Source organism: Diabrotica undecimpunctata, chromosome 9 (genome assembly GCF_040954645.1).
Source record: "Diabrotica undecimpunctata isolate CICGRU chromosome 9, icDiaUnde3, whole genome shotgun sequence".
In the NCBI taxonomy this organism is placed as follows: Eukaryota; Metazoa; Arthropoda; class Insecta; order Coleoptera; family Chrysomelidae; genus Diabrotica; species Diabrotica undecimpunctata.
The window spans coordinates 17,704,714-17,725,468 of NC_092811.1; the positions used below are offsets into that span (position 1 = coordinate 17,704,714).

General features: G+C 30.9%; 1 protein-coding gene and 1 long non-coding RNA gene across 2 annotated transcripts; one reads left to right on the forward strand and one right to left on the reverse strand.

Annotated features, from left to right (window-relative positions):
- Positions 1–5,284: 5,284 nt before the first annotated feature.
- LOC140450445 (uncharacterized) lies at positions 5,285–17,405 on the reverse strand. Its single transcript, XM_072544085.1, has 3 exons — positions 17,326–17,405; positions 10,095–10,382; positions 5,285–6,453 (listed from the first exon to the last, which is right to left on the reverse strand). The coding sequence occupies exons 1-3, from the start codon at positions 17,403–17,405 to the stop codon at positions 5,532–5,534; spliced, it is 1,290 nt and encodes a 429-aa protein (XP_072400186.1). The 3' UTR covers positions 5,285–5,531.
- On the forward strand, positions 7,367–9,027 carry LOC140450363 (uncharacterized). Its single transcript, XR_011952010.1, has 2 exons — positions 7,367–7,742; positions 7,840–9,027. It is a non-coding gene; the product is annotated as an uncharacterized lncRNA (long non-coding RNA).
- Positions 17,406–20,755: the final 3,350 nt, after the last annotated feature.

Below are 20,755 nucleotides of genomic sequence, written 5' to 3' on the forward strand. Positions count from 1 at the left end.
AAAAAAACGTAAGATATGAGACGTCAATCGTGAGATTTGTCTTCAATTCGTGAGATCTCACAATAAATCGTAAGGAGTGGCATCACTGTAACTAACTAATACATTAACAAAACGGTATTCGGTATTCAGATATCACTTCATCCCAAAATTATAAGAAAATATCTATGATAATATGCCAGAATAATCTGGCAACTATACTCTGTTTTTTAACCAGGAGGAGTAAACTAAAAAGACAGATTCACACCCAAGAAAGTTACTAAAAAAGTCACCAAATACATCTTCTTTTTTGGTTGCTTATCTCGGCCTTGCGGTAATCCAGTAATCAGTATTGGACAACCTCATACGTCGATTCTAGCCTAATTTTGTTTGTTTATGTTTGAATAATAATTTTTTCCAATTCACTTCCAATATATTATTTAGTTTTTCTAATTACAATAAAAAAATGTTAGACTGTTATGAAGAAGTTGAAGAATTTTTAGAGTTTATTTATCACATTGTAGAAGAAAATCGTCTGGAACTTATATGAAAGCCATATATTCGTGATAAAATTAAATCTAAAATCCAATCGAATTTTACAATATTTCTTCAGCGCATTCACTTAAACAACAAATATTGTATGATACTTTATAAAAATATAAGCAGTTTCTATGGGATTGCCCATTTTTCAAATGTACAGGTATAGACTTATTTTCATTATTCAGGCTCCATTAAATGAATTGTAGCTCTTTCTGGTCATAGAAGGGAGATTATGGGTATTGTTGTTGAACTTAAAAACTTTCTCTCTTATACACTGATTATAATACAATGCATAGAAGCCATCCCCCACTGGCATGTTCAGAATCAGTACACTAGATGTATATATGTATATTTTTAGGTAATGATCAAGAAAATAGTGCACATATAAGAACAAGAAATATTGTATTGTAGAAAAGCTATTTTGGAACCTGAAAAAGACAGTTTCCTTATTTTCAACAAGTTCTACAATCCAAATTAAATACATTTCTTGCAATAATATGTGCTACAGCATTACCTTACAATCTGGGTTTAAGGGAAAATAATGATGGTGATGATGATTTTGTAGAAAATGTTGATGTGTTGGTAAATAGAAATGTTAATGATGTGGAACAATGGTTAAATTATAGGAGACATTTTATTCAACAATTTTTTTGCATGAGAATGAGAATACTATTGAATATCATACTAAATGTTTTTTTTTTCTATTATTTCTCAAAATGTGATCATAATCATTGGTGTGACAACCTTTTTTGTTTGGGTTTTGATCTTTTCAGGAATACTTATTTCTCCATTCCAATCTATTTCAATGACTTATTCTAAGTATTTCTTCCTTACCTATATCTAATCTTTGGTCTTCCTCGTGTTATATGTCCATCTGACATTTGCTTATTTTGGAAAGTATTTCATCTTCTTTCATCTTTCCTCGTATTATGTGGTCCTATTTTGATGAATGTTAATTTAACCCATTATGACTGTATGTATTAAAGAAACTAATATATGTTTATTAAAAATGTATAATAATAGACAAATTAACAATTTTTTAATCTAAAAATCTATTAACTAACAACAAACATGTGTTACATAAATGTAATGCTAGGTCATTATAGTATTGTAGCTAAAATAAAATAAATTCTTAAGAAACACAACGAAATTTGTATTAAAACTAGAATGTCTTCATATGAAAAATATAATTATTGCAGTCAATACACATGCGGACATCACATTTGTTACACATTGTTCGAGTACTACTGCTACACCCCTATCCTTCACAGCAACATCTTTTGTTGTTAGATATAGTTATTAAAAGGTGATTGTTTCCATCGCACCTTAGATTGTCTGATATTCTATTAAGCGAAACACTAAATTTCAAAGAACTGGGTCTTCCACCATGCATTTGTATATTTGTTAAGATATGACTAAGCAATACATCTTCTGAAATCTAATTGGGAAATCTTGGTGTAGTAGTACTTGCAGAGTATCCATCTGTTATTAATACTTGCATCAATGAGCCATGTGAAGATATACCACCATCACTTCTTTGAACGGATTCCAATTCTGTATGTAGATATGTTTTGGTCCATCAAATCGATTCCTCCCATATTATTAATATTTGGCAATGATTTTAGGTGTTGGAATTTGTACATATTTTTTTTCTTATTTACTATATATGACCACAGTTCCCACAGGAGTAGCACCATAAATTATAGATGCAGCAGCCAAAATGTTATTGTCTACTCACTTTATGAAATGTCATGATCCACATACCAAATTTGTCAATTCTTTTTTTTTCTCAGTAATGAACGAGTTTTAGGAATTGTGTCACCCCTAAAGGTTCCTGTAATATATTCTTTTAATTTCAATCGAGAGAGAGCAGCATAAAGTCCTACGATTTATCTCATTTAAGAATCTCCATACAGTTAATCAAATCAATCACCCTAACATTGAAAATTCTCTCAACATCGTAACTTTTCGGGTCAGACGCATGCACAAAGATCTAACTATGCTGTATAGTCTATTGCACTCCCATAGTTTCAGTCCACAACTGTTAGGAAAAATTAACCTTCATGTGCTTCTAGACAAACCAGGCTATTAACCTAATTACACATCATCGAACTAACTATGGATATAATTCTTATCTATCTAGGTCTGGCTAGGTTTGCAAATTAATAAGTATACAGATAGTTTGGATTGCTTTGAAAAGCAAAGTACCTACTTTTAAAGTGCAGTTAATATCTTGCCTGTGATTATTTGATGCCACTAGCTGTGTAAATTATTTTAATTGATTTTAAATTATTGTGACCTAGTTTTAGTTTTTTTGTGTTTATTTTTTGTCTATGTTAGTTTTAATTTTAATTTTATGCTATGTATGTGAGTAATTAGGATTTTATATTTTTGTATTATACGATTGTATTTAAATTGGGCATATTCTCGTAGACAAATCAATAAATTAATTAATTAATTTCAAAAGTTAACTATGTTTACATTAGTGAAAAGTTGAAAAACAACACATACTTCAAAGAGCCTAACGTTACATATAAGTAAATTTACAATTATTCCAAGCTGTTTTTATCAAACATAGACAAAGTAACTAACTATTTTCACAGACAACAACAAAAAATCACTATTTAACAGTATTTTTGTAAAAATATGCGTTTTACTCTAAAAATAAGGTTTTTGCAGCACTTACTCGAAACAAATGTTATGCTCTATGATACTTTCTAAATTATATTTAGTTTAGACTGCAGTTACTCACTAACTAAAACAACTATCAGTATGACTTTCCACGGAAGGCTTCCTTATGTTTGTTTTGTATGCTTTATACCGTCATCTATGTGATTGTAGTCAAAATGAAACTTTATGTAAAGCCGACTAAATACATCTGCAAGTGTTACATAAAATTAACACTAGGTCATAATGGGTCATATATTCTTCTCCATCTGCCTTTTTTATTTTTCTCCTTTGTATATATGTCAAGATTGTTCTGCCTAAAGTAGCCAATTCGCTGTCTTCGCTTTGAGTAAGTAACCAGATTTCAGATCCATATGTAAATACTGGATGTATTAAGGTTTTGTGCAATTGGAATTTACTTTTTTTTGTAATATCTTATCTTGGTTGTTTAATTGAGCCCTGAATGATTGATGATGATGAATTGGGTATGAATGGTTGGTCTTGCTATGTTAGATGCTATTTAGCCAGATTCCAGTGTATTGTTTATTTTATCTAGGTACTTGTCTACTGCTACTCTATTATTGTACTTTCACTATATATGTTTTGAATTTATATAGTAATCTTCTGTCTTTCTCTTGTACCTATATTCAACTAGAATTTGTTTATTCTGAGAATATATTATTGAATCCTTGTAAAATGTTAGATATACCTATTCTTTTTTATTTTATTTCTAAATATGTATTTTTTATATTCAATTTTAAAATAAATGACTATGAGTTTTCCTCCTTTTAAATAAGTGTTTATTTGATAAACCTTTCCTTACCAAAAATAAAATTAATTACACATGTAAATAGCAATACATATACTATTTATGTAGATGACATAGTCTTCTTAACAAGAAGAAACTGGAGTTGTTTGGGAATTTGAAAAGTGAAGCAAGAAAATTACTAATGTTAATGGTATCTATAAATTTTAGTTTGTTACATATAAAGCATTTTAAGATTATATATATATATATATATATATATATATATATATATATATATATATATATATATAATATATAATAGTAGAACGATTTGTAATCTGTAATTTTAATTTAATCAGAACTACTTTATCCATCATGGCAATCTGAATTTTGCGAACTGCTGTTTTGAAAAGATTTGTGGTTGTTGTGTTGAACCATGTACGTAGATTTTTCAGCCAGAAAATCCTTCGCCTTTCTGGTTCACGTTTTCCTTCCACTTTTCCAGTCAAGATTAGTTGCAGCAGTTCATATCTTTCGCTGTTCCTCATGATGTGACTGAGGTATTCTATTGTGGTTAGCAGGTCTTTTTCTTTTTGCGTTCTCAACAAAACATCCTGATTAGTAACGTGGTCGGTATAAGATATCTTCAGAATTCGACGGTAAAGCCACATTTCAAAAGCCTCAATTTTCTTGCAATTATAGACTTTTATGGAAGGTTATTACTCTGGTTTGAACCCACCTATTGGAAAAGGTGGACTAATAATTATTCATATTGGATCTGAAACTGGCTTTGTAAATGGTGGTTTTTTAGAATGTACTTCAAGAACCACCAAAGAGTATCATGACAATAGAGGTATGTATTTGAAGAATATTTAATGGTATCAGACGGTTAGTAACATACCGCAAAATTCTGTTATAGTAATGGATAATGTTAATTGCCATTGTTGTTTAATTGAAAAACTACCAACTTTGGCTTTATAAAGGCATTATTTACTTAATTAGTTAAAAGGAAAAGAGATCACATTTGATAAAATGATGGTTAAAAAAGAACTCATGAATTATTGTTCAATAACACAAACAAAAGTATAAAAAATATGTAATTAGTGAAAAAGCTACATACATTCAAATTAGTTGATGTGAAAAGAATGTTGAGGAAGCTTTATCGAAAGTCACTGCAGAAAATTGGAAAGTATGTAGGTACACATACAGCATGCAAAAAGGATGAAGAAAAGTTAGGGAACTTAGATTTGTTAGTTGACTAATGCTTATTAGAAACCAATTATCATTGCACCAAACAACCAATTTCAGATTCACATGATCATAAACACGATATGATATATTAGGTATGTGAACTGTGATATTTATTTTTATTCGACCTAAGGAGAACAGCATATAGCAAATTCAAATATTTGGTGAGTGACAATAATTGATAAAGAGGAAAGAAATACAAAAGAGACTACTAAAAGTAGGTAGTGCAATGGTATAATGTTCGTGACCATTGGCATTGTATGCTTGTAACACTTGGATAATGAATAAGAAAGATGAAATGAAAATATACATCTAGAGAAGGAAATTACTTTGAAGATACAAGTGATACAATTTATTCATCTTCTGAAGAACTTGTGTTACTGTCATTGCCAATTGGAATTATTAACGGCTCTATTACACTATCCATGATGCCATCTAATTTACACATTTTTTCCTCCACTTTGAGAATGTGATTAACACAATTTTGCCAATGTGTTGTGGTTACATTCTCGAGAGCTTGTAACAGAAGTTTTTTTACTTCTTTAAGTTTAAATGTCGTGTTTTTAAGTGCCACTTCATTTTTCACCTGGGCCCAAATTTTCTCAATGGGATTCAACTCGCAATGATATGGAGGCAGCCGCAGTACAATTTGACCATTTGTTTTAGCCATCTCATCAGTTACATACATATTATACTTATCTTTATTTACACGTACAAGATGTAAAAGTTCTGACCTAACCATCTCCATATCAAAAGGAATGTTTTTTATTTGTAACCATTCTTGCATATATTTCTTTGTTGATGATGTTGTCGGAATTTTTTCTACTTTTCGGCTGTGATATGATGCATTATCCATTACAATGATAGCGTTTTTTGGTAATTTTTGCAAGATACTATTAAACCAATTTTCAAAAACAGATGCATTCATTTCTTCATGGTAATCCTCTGTCTTTCTTCCCTCAAAAAGTAAAACCCCTTCATTAACAAATCCTAACTCTGATCCAACATGTAAAACTATGAGGCGTTTTCCTTTCCCCGATGGGTTTCTCAAACCAGTAGACAGCCCCTTAACGAATGCCTGTCTAGGGTTTTTTATGGCACAGTCCACCCACACTTTATCTTTGGTGTGACCTTCATTTACCCATGTTTCGTCAAGGTAATAAATGGGCCTACCTTCACTTCTGTACCTTTTTATAGAAGTTAGGTAATTACGCCTCCATCTGACAATATCATCACGTTCAATTAGAATACTTGTTCGACTTCTCTTCAAGTACCTACAAAACAATAGAATGTTACATTTAGACCAGGGCAGATCTGTGAAAAAAGTCTGTTTTTGGATATGAGAGGTGGCATGTGGCATTCGGATTTTTGCAGAAAAAGTTAGGTAATAACTTCAATAATAACAATTGACTCATGCTCCCTCTCAAATATGTCCGGAGCATTAATAAAAACATTAAAATATTTAAAAATTACTAAAAATATCGATTTTTGTCTACTTTCTTTGCTCATAACTTTAAAACTATTAATTTTGGAGGAAAGTCGTACATAAATAAAACAAAGATAATTAAATTTCCTATAATATATGAGTGGTTAAAAATGTCTTCCAACCATTTAGGTTGTACTTAGGTCCTTCGTAATTGGTTTAGAAAATTTTTATAATCTACTCAAACCGTCCACCAAATTTGAAATTTTTTAAAAACTTTTAGAACAAACATTAGACCATTTAGATGTTTGCAATTTTTTTTAAATATAAAGACGCAGTCTACCGGTCTAATACACTACAGAATTGAAATCGTATTATTTAGGCGGTCTCAGCAATGTTTTAAAGTTATAAACAATTTTTTTGCTTATAAACAAATAGATTATTGAAAAAACCATACTGGAACAGACTCGGTAGACGCTTCTTGTAAAAGAAAAAAAGTTGAATTGCGAGGAGTAGTTCCTGAGATACAACCGGTCAAATTTGACCGGTATTTGCGACGAAGCTATACCTAAACAGTAGGATGGTAACTTTTAAACCATTACCTTATTTTTTCGGTTCTCTTTCTCTATACATTTTTTCATATGTTTAAAACACTCATAACATAAAATAAAAATGTTATGTTTGTTGCATATATTTAAGTTTGTATTACAGATGGTAAAGAAAGAGAAGAGAAAATATAAAATATGATGGCAGATGAAGGATGAAGAGAACCGCATGATGGCAGAAGGTTAAGGTTAAGATTCGTAGCTTTTAGCAAAGCTTTGCTTTTAGTATTAGTATTATCAAAGAATATGTATTATATTCTTTGATTGTACTTACATACATATTAAAATTAGAGCCGTGCCCCACAATTTGTGAATTTTAAGTTGCTAAGGAAGTAACACAGAATCCATATATACAATTTATACATCTTCATTCTACATTTACAGTGGAATTGTTTAATGAATCAGTTACAAAATTGTCACGATCGGTGAAACGCCTGGAAGGAGCTTTTAAAGTTTTTGAAATAGATCACAATGTGAAATTATCTTATCTATTACATTATATGGGTCCTGAAGCCTATGATACACTATGTGACAAGTAAGTACCAGATGATAAAACATAGAATGAAATTATTACACTATGTAATGTACAATTTTTACAATCATGCCCCTTTGGAAATTGCTGAAATTTACAGGTTTCAAACCAGAAAATAAGCCGAGGGAGAATCAGTGCAAGAATTCTTACTAGCATTACAGAAGACAGCAATAAATTGCAATTTTTAAGCATATCTAAAATCTGTAATAAGGAACCAATTTGTCTTTGGATTACGTTCCAAAAAAAAAATACAAGCAAGACTATTGGAAACAAGGAATCTAGACTTGGATCGAGCAGTAGAGATTGACAGTAGTTTGGAAACGATCAGAAAAGAACAGTAATCAATTAAATTACAATAATTCAATTAACAAAATATTCAAAACTCAATAAGAGTAAAAAACATACTAATACAAGTTAAAATGTAAATTCAAGTACAAATATTACACATTCTAGTTCAAACACTAAAACAGGTATATGTTATCGTTGTGGGGATGCTTCTCATTTAGCCAATCAATGTAAAAAGAAAAATTTGGTATGTAATTTTTGTAAGAAAAGAGGACATTTACAAAAAGTTTGTTTGAAAACTAAAAACATAAATGCTGTTGAGGAAATTTTAAATGTACATTCAACTAATTTAAAAGATAAATTTATTATTAGTTTGAAAGTAAATAACAAACTGATACAGTTTGAAATTGATTCAGATGCTGTAGTCAGTATTATTAACAAAAATGTATTTAATTAGAATTGTACTGAATTACAATTACAAAATACTAATATAAAGTTAGCTACTTACTGTAAAAATGAATTACATGTTTTAGGTATGGCTTTGGTGACAGTTGAGCATCAGAATAAAACTAAATTCTTGAAATTATATATACTTGATGATGAAGGTCCTTCATTGGTTGGGAGAGAGTGGATCCATTCATTAGATATAAATTTACACAATGTGAACACTGTCTCAAATGCAGAAAAGGAGTTATAACAATTGTTTACAAAATATAAAGATTTATTTGACAAATCTATTGGACAATTTTCGATTTCTGATACCAAAGTTATACCTACCTTAAGTAGATCTCCAAGAATATGTAAACCTATTGTAAAAATGAATTTGTAAAAAAATTCATTGTCAAGGAAGAAAATGTTATATTTGATGCATATATTTAAGTTTGTATTACAGATGGTAACAGAAAAGAAAAGAAGGAGAGAACCGGATGGCAGAAGGTTAAGGTTAAGATTCATAGTTTTTAGTATTGTACTTACATATTATAATAAAGTAGTTTTCAAGTAATATATATTTCATTCTACACTATATACACAGTACACAACAAAAAACAATCAGTATTGAGCGATTATTTGGTATAAAAATACCAAAAATTCAAAAAAAAATAGGTTGAAGAAAGTTTAACTTCAAAGTTCAAAATCGGTATACATAAAAAAATGCATTTTCTCAGCTTCCAATCGAGCAATTTTCTTCATTTTTTTTTAATCCGAAGTAACTCGAGTAGAGCCAGCTAAATAGCGCATTATCAAATTCCAAATATGTTTTAATTTTATTATAATAAATAAATAAATTTTTTTCTAACACACATCTACCTTACTAACGCACTTCTAAATGCCAAAAAGGCTTTAGTTTTGTTGTAATAAATTAATTTATTTATAACAAAATAAAACCACATAGGTATTTCTTCCTACGTTGTGGAATTTTTTTTACAAAAACTTACCACACATATACCTTTTAACGTTATAAATAGAAATATTCTCATTTGAATAGTCTATAATTATTTAAACAATCTTTGTTTAAACAAATTAAATTTTTTTGTTAATTTTTTTTTACCTGGCGGGGTACTTATCAGTTTCAGCGGTTCTGATTTCGCCCCAGAAGAATATGTCATCTGTGTTTATATTTCCTTGATCAAATAAAGACTATTTAATTAAACAAAGATTGTTTAACTAATTATACAGCTTTCAAATGAGACAATTTGCATTTAGAGCGTTAAAAGGTCTACAACATAGGAAAAAAGAAGTAGTTATATTTTGTTAATTTATTTTTAACAACATTAAAGCATCTTTTGGATTAATGGTATTGCTATTTTGCAGCAAGGGAAATAAATTAAGACAGTTTTAACCTCTATTCGTATAACAGGAAATTTAATCATTACCTTTATTTTATTTTTGTACGGCTTTGCTCCAAAATGAATAGTTTTAAAGTTATAAGCAAAGAAAATAGAAAAAAAATCTATATTTTCAGTAATTTTTAAAGCTCTTTATCTTCTAATCGATTCCCTAATTCAGACATAATATATTTTTTGGGTTGCACGTTTTATTTATTATTGTGGCTAACCTATATTTACTTACTTAAAATTGATTTGCTTCAAGAATTTATATAATAATGAACGACACATATTTGGAAGATCTGGGCGGTTGTTTACTTCACTTAAAATTTTATTTAATGTAGGCATTTCATTCTTGAAAAAGAAGCTGTGTACTATCTGGCGTATAGATGTTTTAACTTTTTCATCATATGTTGCAAGAATAGAAGGTCGACCGCCAATATTTTTAGGACATCTTACTGTTCCAGTTTGCTTATATTCTTTAATTGTTCGGTAAATAGTTGAATTCGCAACACCTAAAATTAGCACATTACTTTAGTAAGTCTTGATTTTAACTATAACTATTCTGCAAAACTAACCTGTTGCCTGTTTTATTTTTGCTACCGTGGCTGTTATTTTCATTCCAGAATTATCACTTTTGATTTGTTTATACATGTTTAAAATGCATTGTTTCTCATTTGTAGATAAATGACCCAAATGTACTCGGCGTTTTTTTGGTGGAGAAAAATTAATTGAATCCATATTGTTATCTTAATAACACTAATCACTAATATGTCGCTAAATAGTTCTGAAAAGAACTGTTTTTATATAAATACAAACGAAAAATCTAAAAAATGTAAGGAATACCACAGAAAATACAAAAAATTGTCGATATAAATTTTGAATTTTAAAATTTCACAATTTAGTGGAGTAAACTTGCCTGCGATTGGACCAATTAGAAACAAGAATTACGGCGCGGAAAATTTGAATTACTCCTCCTGGTTAAAAAACAGACCATAGTGTTTTGAAAATTTTGACACTATTGCCAAATTTATCCTCTAAGTTTTTTTTTTTTTTTTTTTTTTTTCTAATAACTAACTGCAACTAAAACAATTTGATTTCAAATCCTTTATAAAAGGTATATAATAAAATACCCAAACGGGCTATATCACAATTACATTACAGAACATTTTCGGAATGTAAATTCCACCATCATTCCGAAAACGTTCTGTAATGTAATTGTGATATAGCCCGTTTGGGTATTCTATTATATACCTTTTATAAAGGATTTGAAATAAAAAATTTTGTGATACATGGTATCCAGCCAGCTACAGGAACTTAGTTTCCTAGTGGATTTTAACTGCAACTAATGTCAAATAAATACCAGATTCGATAAAATAATATAATAAAAATGCACTGTTTCAAAGCATATTTGAGGCATAAAACATTTACATAATAAAGACATGGCAATACCGCAAACGCAAATTTGACGTTTCATTTGTAGCTAACTTAACCGGCACTTTCTATATACTTTTGCCACATGAGTTTATATATTTTCAGCGGCAAAAGTATATTATAGAAAGTGCCGGTGAAGTTAGCTACAAATGAAGGAAAGTTTCGTTTGGTTTTGTATTTGACAGTGTTGTCATGTCGTTTTAATAAATCACGAAAGAGCATGCGATATAATATATTATGCATTCTTTTTTTTAAATGAAGTTTAATTAATTTATTATAATTTAAATTAAGTTTAATTTTTAAGTTTTTAATTTTAATTAAACATCTTTCCCGATATATGTTTACTTTGTTATTCACATTTTGTGGATTAAATTATCAATAATGATAGTTTAATCTCGGCAACGTAAATTTGAAAAAATACAATTATTATAATGACTGCAGATCTAATGGATGAAACCAAAACTAATATTTTATTGAACGTTGTGGATTAGTTCCATGTAGAAGTAGATGTGAGTTTTAGAGAATAAAAAAACTCACCCCCCGAACAGATACTTCTATTGAAACTTGGAATTATACAGAATTATGCAAAAATAAATTACTACAGATTTATAAATTTCCGTACACAAATTTGATAAAAATGGCAATCCCAAATAACAATAGCCTGAAATTATATGTAGTACCTAGTCATAAAATTGACATCTGCGGAACATCTGTTGCAATCTGGCAACTATAATAGTGTTTTTAAAGTTTCGACAGTATTGCCAAGTTTATCCGATAATCTACCAAGGGCCAATTATAACTTTTTTTTCTAATAACTAACTGAAACTAATATCAAAAGAAACAAATATTCATTTGTTCGTGTTTTATATGAATTTAAATTTTTTTTTAAAATACCAGATTCACTAAAATAATATAATTAAAATGTACTGTTTCAAAGCAATTTGAGGCATAAAACATATGAGTTCACATGGTGTGATTAATGCTAGATTTCTGACAGTGTTGTCAAGTATTTACATTTTTCTTTGGAGTGACCCTATAGTATAAACTATTATTTATATTTATTAAAATGGCAAATGTATTAAAAGGCAAACCTTTGGGTTATACTTTAACACATAAATGACTGATTTTTTAGTTATAATCTTTTAATTGTTATAATCGAGTTATACGTATCATTTATGAATAGTTTATATTGAAGTGAAAAGTTTTTATAGTTTTTAATCTTCCTAATAGTACGGCGTAATAAATTGTAAGCTTTTGAGGCTAGATGAAATGCAAATCTTGCATGTACATTTTTATTAGACTTAGGTATTCTCAACAATTCATTTGTTATACTACGTGTTAAAATGTAACTAATGCAGAAAGTACCGTGATCTTATATTACAAATATCCCTTCCATAAAGTAGATTTTTTTTATTTCATAACTTGCTGTATAGAGCATTTTTTATCTTTTAGTTGCCAGAAGGTATATAGTTCAACAACAAAAATTAAACTTTTATAAAAACTAAAATAAATGGAATATATTTGTATTATTTTCAGCTTTTTTCTGGTCCAATGAAAAATTGCTTTCTTTCAGGTATGGCATAAGCTTAAGATCAGTTCAACGAATAGTCAGGGAAGGTCGGGTAACAGATAAAGCTTGCACGAGCAGAAATCTGTTCAATTCTCCGTCTACAAAAAAGCACAGAGTTTCCAAACTAAAAATGGATGTAGTTGACGAAAGCTTGTTACGTCGATTTATAATAAACTTCCATATTCAGGAGAAAATGCTGCAGAAAATTAAAAGATTACATCAAAAAATTGTGGAAGAATTGCAGTACACCGGAAGCAGAGAAACTCTTCGAAAAAAAAAAAAAAAAAATTCATAATTTAGGATTTCGTTGGAAAAAAACAAAAAATAATCGACATATTTTAATAGAAAAACATGAAATACGGACATTAAGACTAGATTATCTTAAAAAATTAAACAATTTCGCAGCGAAAAGCGAACAATTGTTTTTAAGGATGAGACATACTTGCACTCAGATTATTTAAAAGAATATAATTGGAGTGATAACAGTTCCGACGGTTTGAGGAAACCAGTATCAAAAGGACAGAGATTAATTATTAGTGCTGCTCGAACTGAGGACGGATTCGTATCTGAGATGGAAATCTCAATCTAAAACTGGAGACTACCACGACGATATGAATTATGAAAACTATCACAAGTGGCTTACGGAAAAACTGTTGCTAAATTTACCTGCTAACAGCGTTATTGTGTTGGATAATGCACCGTAGCGTACCATAACAAACGAGAGAATAAACTTCCAACTTCGGCAGAAAAGTGGATATGCAAATGTGGCTTAGAGAACGAAATATACCGTACACCGAGGATATGCTTCAGACAGATCTCTACGAATCAATTAAATTACATAAGCCTCGATTTGTTAAATATTCCATAGATTCTGTGATTAGAAGTTTTGGACACGAGGTATCAAGACTGCCTCCTTATCATCCGGATCTAAATCCAATTGAACTGGTATGGGCAGCACTGATAAATTTTGTTGGATCCAAAAATGTTTTAAATTAAATGACATTAAATGATTAAATGTCACCGAATTATGCGATGAGTTTTTTGACAAATTTCCTGCAGAATAATGGAAAAAAGTTTATGATAAAATTATTTGGATTGAGGATAATTTTGTGACAAAAGAACCACAATTCGATGTCGTTTTTGATCAAATAATAATCAACTTGAGCGAGGATTCTGACGACGATCCGATTGATTGCTCGAACAATGGTCTTTCGTGTGACGAACTATGTAGCGACTAAGATTAATGTTTCGGAATTTACGTAAGATGGACTAAGTGTAATAGAAGACGAGACAGTGACATTCCGAAGGCACGAGGGGGTATGTGGTGTGTCTGAGGAGTTCCAAGGACTGTGTGTGTGCGTGCGTGCGTGTGTGTATGTGGGGGGGGGGTCGAGCTTGCTTTCTATCACAATCTTGGGAAGTAGTTAGAGATTTCAAACACTTTATATCTGAAATTAACTGAACCTATTGGAAAATAACGAAATTTAATTCAAAAATTGGTCAAAACTTTTACATCAATTGTCTAACATAATAATATGGTAAGTATACAACGTATATCTACTAACGTAATTTTCAGATCCCAACAAAATTTTTTGAAGTTATACTTCTATACGCGCGTTCGACGTTTAAAATTTGTGTGTATTCGTATATATTGAGTGAATCTGCAAAATAATTACATATGTAAGATATAGATAAGAGAGAGACAGAAGATATATTTTCTGTCTCTTCTCTTTATAATAAAATATTAATTTTATTTTTACATAGGTATCTAAATTTAGTATAGTTTTGGTCTTCCAGACCCTCGCTTTCTTTCGAGAGTTTCTTGTATCCTACAAAAATGCTAAATTTTAAAATAAAATGAAATTTTACAACATAATCCGAGTTGTTGGTTTTTTATTTTTATCTTCCACAAACATTTTTTGAAGTTATACTTATATATATATATATATATATATATATATATATATATATATATATATATATATATATATATATATATATATATATATATATATATATATATATATATATATATATATATATATTGTAGCGTGATTAAATAAAACGAGCGGTTCGAATTTATATACATATATTTATTTATAACTTTACAGTTCGGTAGTATCTTAACAACTAAACTAACTTCTAACATTGCGTCATTTATATACCAAAAGTATTAAGTTCCAGAACATTCAGGAGTTGTCCCACCTCTAATTCGCCTACGTGACCTGTTGTTCTGTCTCTCACTCGAAGGATCGCGAATGTTCTTGTGGCCTTGTTGGAGTTGTAACCGTTATATGAGCCATGTCAAAAGCATGTTCGTAACAATATATATATATATATATATATATATATATATATATATATATATATATATATATATATATATATATATATATATATATATATATATATATAGTTAATATATTACTTATATACGCGCGTTCGACGTTGGAAATTTGTGTGTATTCGTATATATTAAGTGAATCGGCAAAATCATTACATATGTAAGATATAGGTAAGAGAGAGACAGAAGATATATTTTCTCTCTCGAGAATAAAAATGTTCCTTTTGTAAACATATATGGTAAATTAAACATATACGTAAGTTATGTATATTGTCATTTTTAAATCATCATCATCATCATGGCTTATTCACTCCTGGCGGAGTGTTTGCCGACCTTTTGGGCTCTCTGATTTATTTATTGCGGAGAATCAGTCCGCTGTTGTTTTTTTTTTATTATAGCAGCGTGTGTGACTTGGCCCTCTCTACAATTTTCCTCCCTTCTTTCCGGTCCTTACAGCGCTCCTTCCAATTGTAGATTCTCAGCTTCTTTATGTCTCCTAAGACTTGATCTCTACATCTTGTTTTGGGTCTCCCCTTTGGTTTCTTTGTTGTTGGTCTCCATCCAGTTATTCGCTTTAGGGTAGAGTCTGGGTTAGCTCTTTCTGTGTGTCCCAGCCACCTGAGCCTTTGCGTCTTCACCAACTTGATTATGTCTTCACCCTCGATGACTTCTTTAATTTCTTCATTAATTAATCTTCTAAATTCGCCTACACTTATTCTCACCGGTCCCATTATTCGTCGAATTATCTTTCTCTCTAGGATTCCCAACCTTATTTCATCTTTTTGTGTTAGGCACATCGTCTCTGCACCATAGGTGATCACTGGCCTGATTGCAGTCTTGTAAATTTTTAATTTGGTTTTCTTACTAATGTACTTTTCTTTCAGGAATTTTTGGTAATTCCAGTAGGTTTTATTACCCAGTAGGTGTGTTCATTTATTTCATCCGTTCTGTCATTTCTGTCATTCACCATCACTCCCAGGTATTTGAAACGGTGTACTCTTTCAAATGTATATGCACCAAGCTTAATTTCTTTCTCTATGTTCGTATTCTCTCTTGAACACTTGAGGTATTTCGTTTTGCTTTGGTTTATTACTAGCCCTCTCTTATTTGCTTCTTTATCTAGTATTAATATTATGTTCTGCATGGTTTTTAAATCTCTAGTAACCAGTGCAATATCGTCTGCATACGCTATCAGTTGGGCTGAAGATTCGATAATCGTTCCCATAATTTTGGCTGCTCTTACTGCCCCCTCTATGGCAATGTTAAATAATGTCTAATAACGTCATTTTCGTGAGACTTATTAGTTTTTCTTGGATGCCTAATTGATTCATATCCTTAAGTAGCTCCTCTCTTATTACACTATCAAAAGCTTGCTTGTAGTCAATAAACAGTATATGTAGATCTATTCCGTGCTCGTAACTTTTTTCGACGATTTGCGTTACAATGTGTATTGCATCTATTGTTGACTTACCTTCCCTGAATCCATGTTGGTATTCACCTATTTTTGTTCTAGTTTCTTTTTCTATTCTTTGTCTGATCAAATTAGTTAATATTTTGTACATTGTATTTAATAACGTGATTCCCCTGTAGTAAGTGCATTTCGTCTTGTCGCCTTTTTTAGGGATTGGTGTTATCAGACCACAATTCCAGTCGTTCGGCATGCGTTCTTCTTCCCATATTCGTTCTATTAGGTTGTGGATTCTGTGGGCTAGTTCCTCTCCCCCTTTCTTGAAGAACTCATTTATAATGTCGTCTGGTCCTGCTGCTTTCCTTGTCTTTAATCTGTTTATGGTCGCCAATACTTCGCTGTATGCGGGAGGCTCTGATTGTTCTTCATTCCGATTTTCTGTTTGTTCTTCATTTTCTGCATTTTCAGCCTCGTCTTTCTTTTTAAACAGTTCTCTATAGTGTGTTTCCCATTCCATTTTTCCAATATTTGCCGGTATCTCCTTTTTTCTCTGTGATTTTATGTATTTGTATAGTTTTGCATTGTCATTACTATTGGCTTCGAGTTCCTGCAGTAATTCTTCGATCCATTTCTTCTTTTTTGTTTTGCAGCATTTGTCTGACTCTTTCTTCTTCTCTTTATAGTGTAGGAGATCTTCTTGTTTCCCTGTGGCCACCCACCTGTGTCTTGCTTTGTCCTTGTCTTTACTAGCTTGCTCGCATTCTTTATCGTACCAATCCTTTCTTTTATTGTCTTCCATTAGTCCTATCGTCTCCTCTGATGTTGTTAAGATACTATCTTTTATGTCTTCCCATGTTTTATCTATGTTTGATGGTTTTAGGACTAGTAGTTTTTCTTCTAATTTAGTGCAGAATTTTCTGTTTGCATTATCTGTATTTAGTTTCGACCGATTCCACCTCTTTCTTTTCTTTCTGTCGTTTTTATCTTTAAGTATCTTCAATTTCATGTCGCCTATCACCAAAATGTGATCCGAATCAGCATTGGCTCCCCTGTATGACCTTACATTCTGTACAATTGTTCTCCATTTTTTTGAGATTAGGATGTGGTCTATTTGGTTTCCATCTGTTGTTCCAGGTATTAGCCACGTTACTTTGTGCTCTTTTTTGTGCTTGAATTGAGTGCTAATAATAAAAGTATTGGTTGCTGCTGCTAGATTACATATTCTCCTGCCATTGTTATTCGTATTTTGATGGATCGTTTCTTTTCCTGCGATTTCTCTGTTCGTGTCTTCTTTCCCTATCTTTGCGTTGAAGTCTCCTAGCAGGATTAGTATGTCGTTCTTTGGTATTTCTTCGTACAATTCTTCAAGTTTCTCATAGAATTCATTCTTTTCTTCTTCAGGAGCATTCTCAGTAGGGGCATATATGTTGACAAATGTTAAATTTGCTTGTTTATTTTTCATTCATTAAATACTTAATAAAAAAATTAACAATGAATTTTACTGCAGAGTATGTGTAAAATTTTTTTTTTTTGCATTCAACTCCTTTTATACATACCGTGTGGAAACCACTTATGGAATAAAATTGTTTATGCCCTTATTATAGAAAATAATAAAAAACTCTGGGACACGTTAACTTTTAAATTTAAATGTGCGCTTTTTAAACATAAATTTAAATATACAGGGTGATCCACGCAAGTCTGGCATAGTCCATAATCCTTATTTTTAATGAAACACCCTGTATATTTTTATATTTTTAAAATATTCTTAACAACCTGATTTCAACGAACTATATCATGTAGGGTCTATAATGAATAATACAAGGTGAAATTTTGAAACTAATAATTTATCACGTGTTGATATTATTGTAATGATATTATTTTTAAATTAGCTAAATACCTACAGACAATGCACTTATACTCTAAGTGTCAGTATATTGGAGAAAATTTATGTTTAGTAACCGTGTTAACATTTTTTTGTCTTCTTCTTCTTATAGTGCCGTGCACCTATAGTGCGTTGGCGAATTATCTTAAGGCCAGACGTCTGTCTTTTGCGGCATGCAAAAGATCACCAGTGTTATTTATGCCTATCCAGTTCTTTATGTTCCGTAGCCACGACAATTGTTTGCTACCTACTCCTCTCTTGTCTTCAATCTTTCCTTGGATGATTAGTTGAGGGATTGCGTATTTTTTTACTCTCAGAATATGGCCGAGGTATCCAATTTTTCGTACCTTGATCAAATTTCATTCATCATTCATTTTTTGTCATGAATAGGTAAAAACTGTTTAGATAGTCTGCTAATTAAACTAAATCAGTAAATAATGCGGATTGTTATCAATCAGCTGTTGGTATTAAAATAATAAATTCCTAATTAAAAGCTCATTTCTTGCATAAATAAAAATGAAATATTTAACTGAGACCCACCGAATTGAGATTTTAATGATGATCGGTTACGAGGAGAATTGTAGAAGTCAAGTTGAAGTAGTAGACTTATTTAATCAGAGGTATCCTCAGTTGCCTAATATTGCACAAGGTACTGTGTCTAAAATTAATGCACAATTCAGAGAACTTGGACATGTTAAACCGTTAAAAAGAAAACCGAACTTCATTGAAGATGAGCTAAAAGTGGATATTTTGTCGCGGAGAATCCAACGTCCAACGGAGAGGTAAACCGACAAAACTGTAGATATTGGTCAGCGGAGAATCCTCATTGAATGCGTGAGACACACACTCAGTATACTCAAAAGTTGAATTTTTGGGCAGGTATTATAGAAGATCATATTATGGGTCCTATATTTGTAGATGGTAATTTGACAGCGGAAAGATATTTAAGAATCCTAAGAGACGATGTTCTTCCTCAGTTGGCTAACTTATATCCCAATCGAATAGATCGGACCCTACCGCATGAAACTGTCTGGTTCCAGCAGGACGGCGCAACACTCCTTTATGCTTTAATGGTGAGAAATTACTTGAATGAAATCTTTTTCAATAAATGGATTGGATGAAGGGGTACTATTGAGTCGCCAGCTAGGTCGTCAGATGTTACGCCTCTTGGATTTTTCTGTGAGGTTATCTCAAGAACAAAATATATGCAACACAACCAACTAGCATTGAAGACCTCAAAGAAAGGGTAACTACAGAAATGCGGAATATTTCACCTCAAACTTTAAACAAAGTTCGGGACGAGTTTTATAGGAGACTGTGTTATTGCTAACAAGAAGGTGAAGAACATTTTGAGCATTTATTTTAATGTAGTCGAATCAATTACCTCGGGTATTGAACAAAATTATACTTAATTTCAAAATTTCACCTTGTAATATTCATAATAGACCCTACATGACATAGTTCGTTGAGATCAGGTTATTAAGGAGCTTTTAAAAACATAAAAATATACAGGGTGTTTCATTTAAAATACAGATTATGGACTATGCCAGACTTGCGTGGATCACCCTGTACATTCAAATGTATGTTTAAAAAGCGCACATTTAAATTTAAAAGTTAATGTATCTCAACATTTTTTATTATTTTTTAAAATAAGGACACAAACAATTTTATTCCATAAGTGGTTTCCACACTGTGGATGAAAATAAAAATATATACTTTCATTAAAATATTGATTCAATCCTTCATTTACTTACTATTCTCCTATTACAGGTCAAATGTTCATATACAGCAAACGATGCACCATATACCTGTATACCTAATTCTTTTTCTCTTTCTGCTCTCTCTTACCTATAGCATTACATATGTAATGATTGTGCAGATTGACTGCCATATAAATTTGTAACGACGAACGTGTGTATAGAAGTATAACTTCTACCACTGCCGCACCCGTTTTTTTATGTTCTGTGATGGTGACTACAATCACAGAAGGGTTGGTGTATTTCTGTGCTACAACGGTAAACATCAAAAGATAAAGTTGGTTCAGCGCCAGCGCCAGCGCCGACGCCAACGTAAAGTTTATAAATCAGCCTTATTTATAGGAACCTGATCAGTCAACTGCGCATGTGCAAGACGACTGCGTTCGAAATCGAAATATTTCGAATCTTCACATGAAAAGGTTAAACTTGGTTAAACCACAGAATAAATAACAATACAGCATAGACTCGAATTGAGAAATTTGTGACAAGCTACGACATAACTGTAATTTA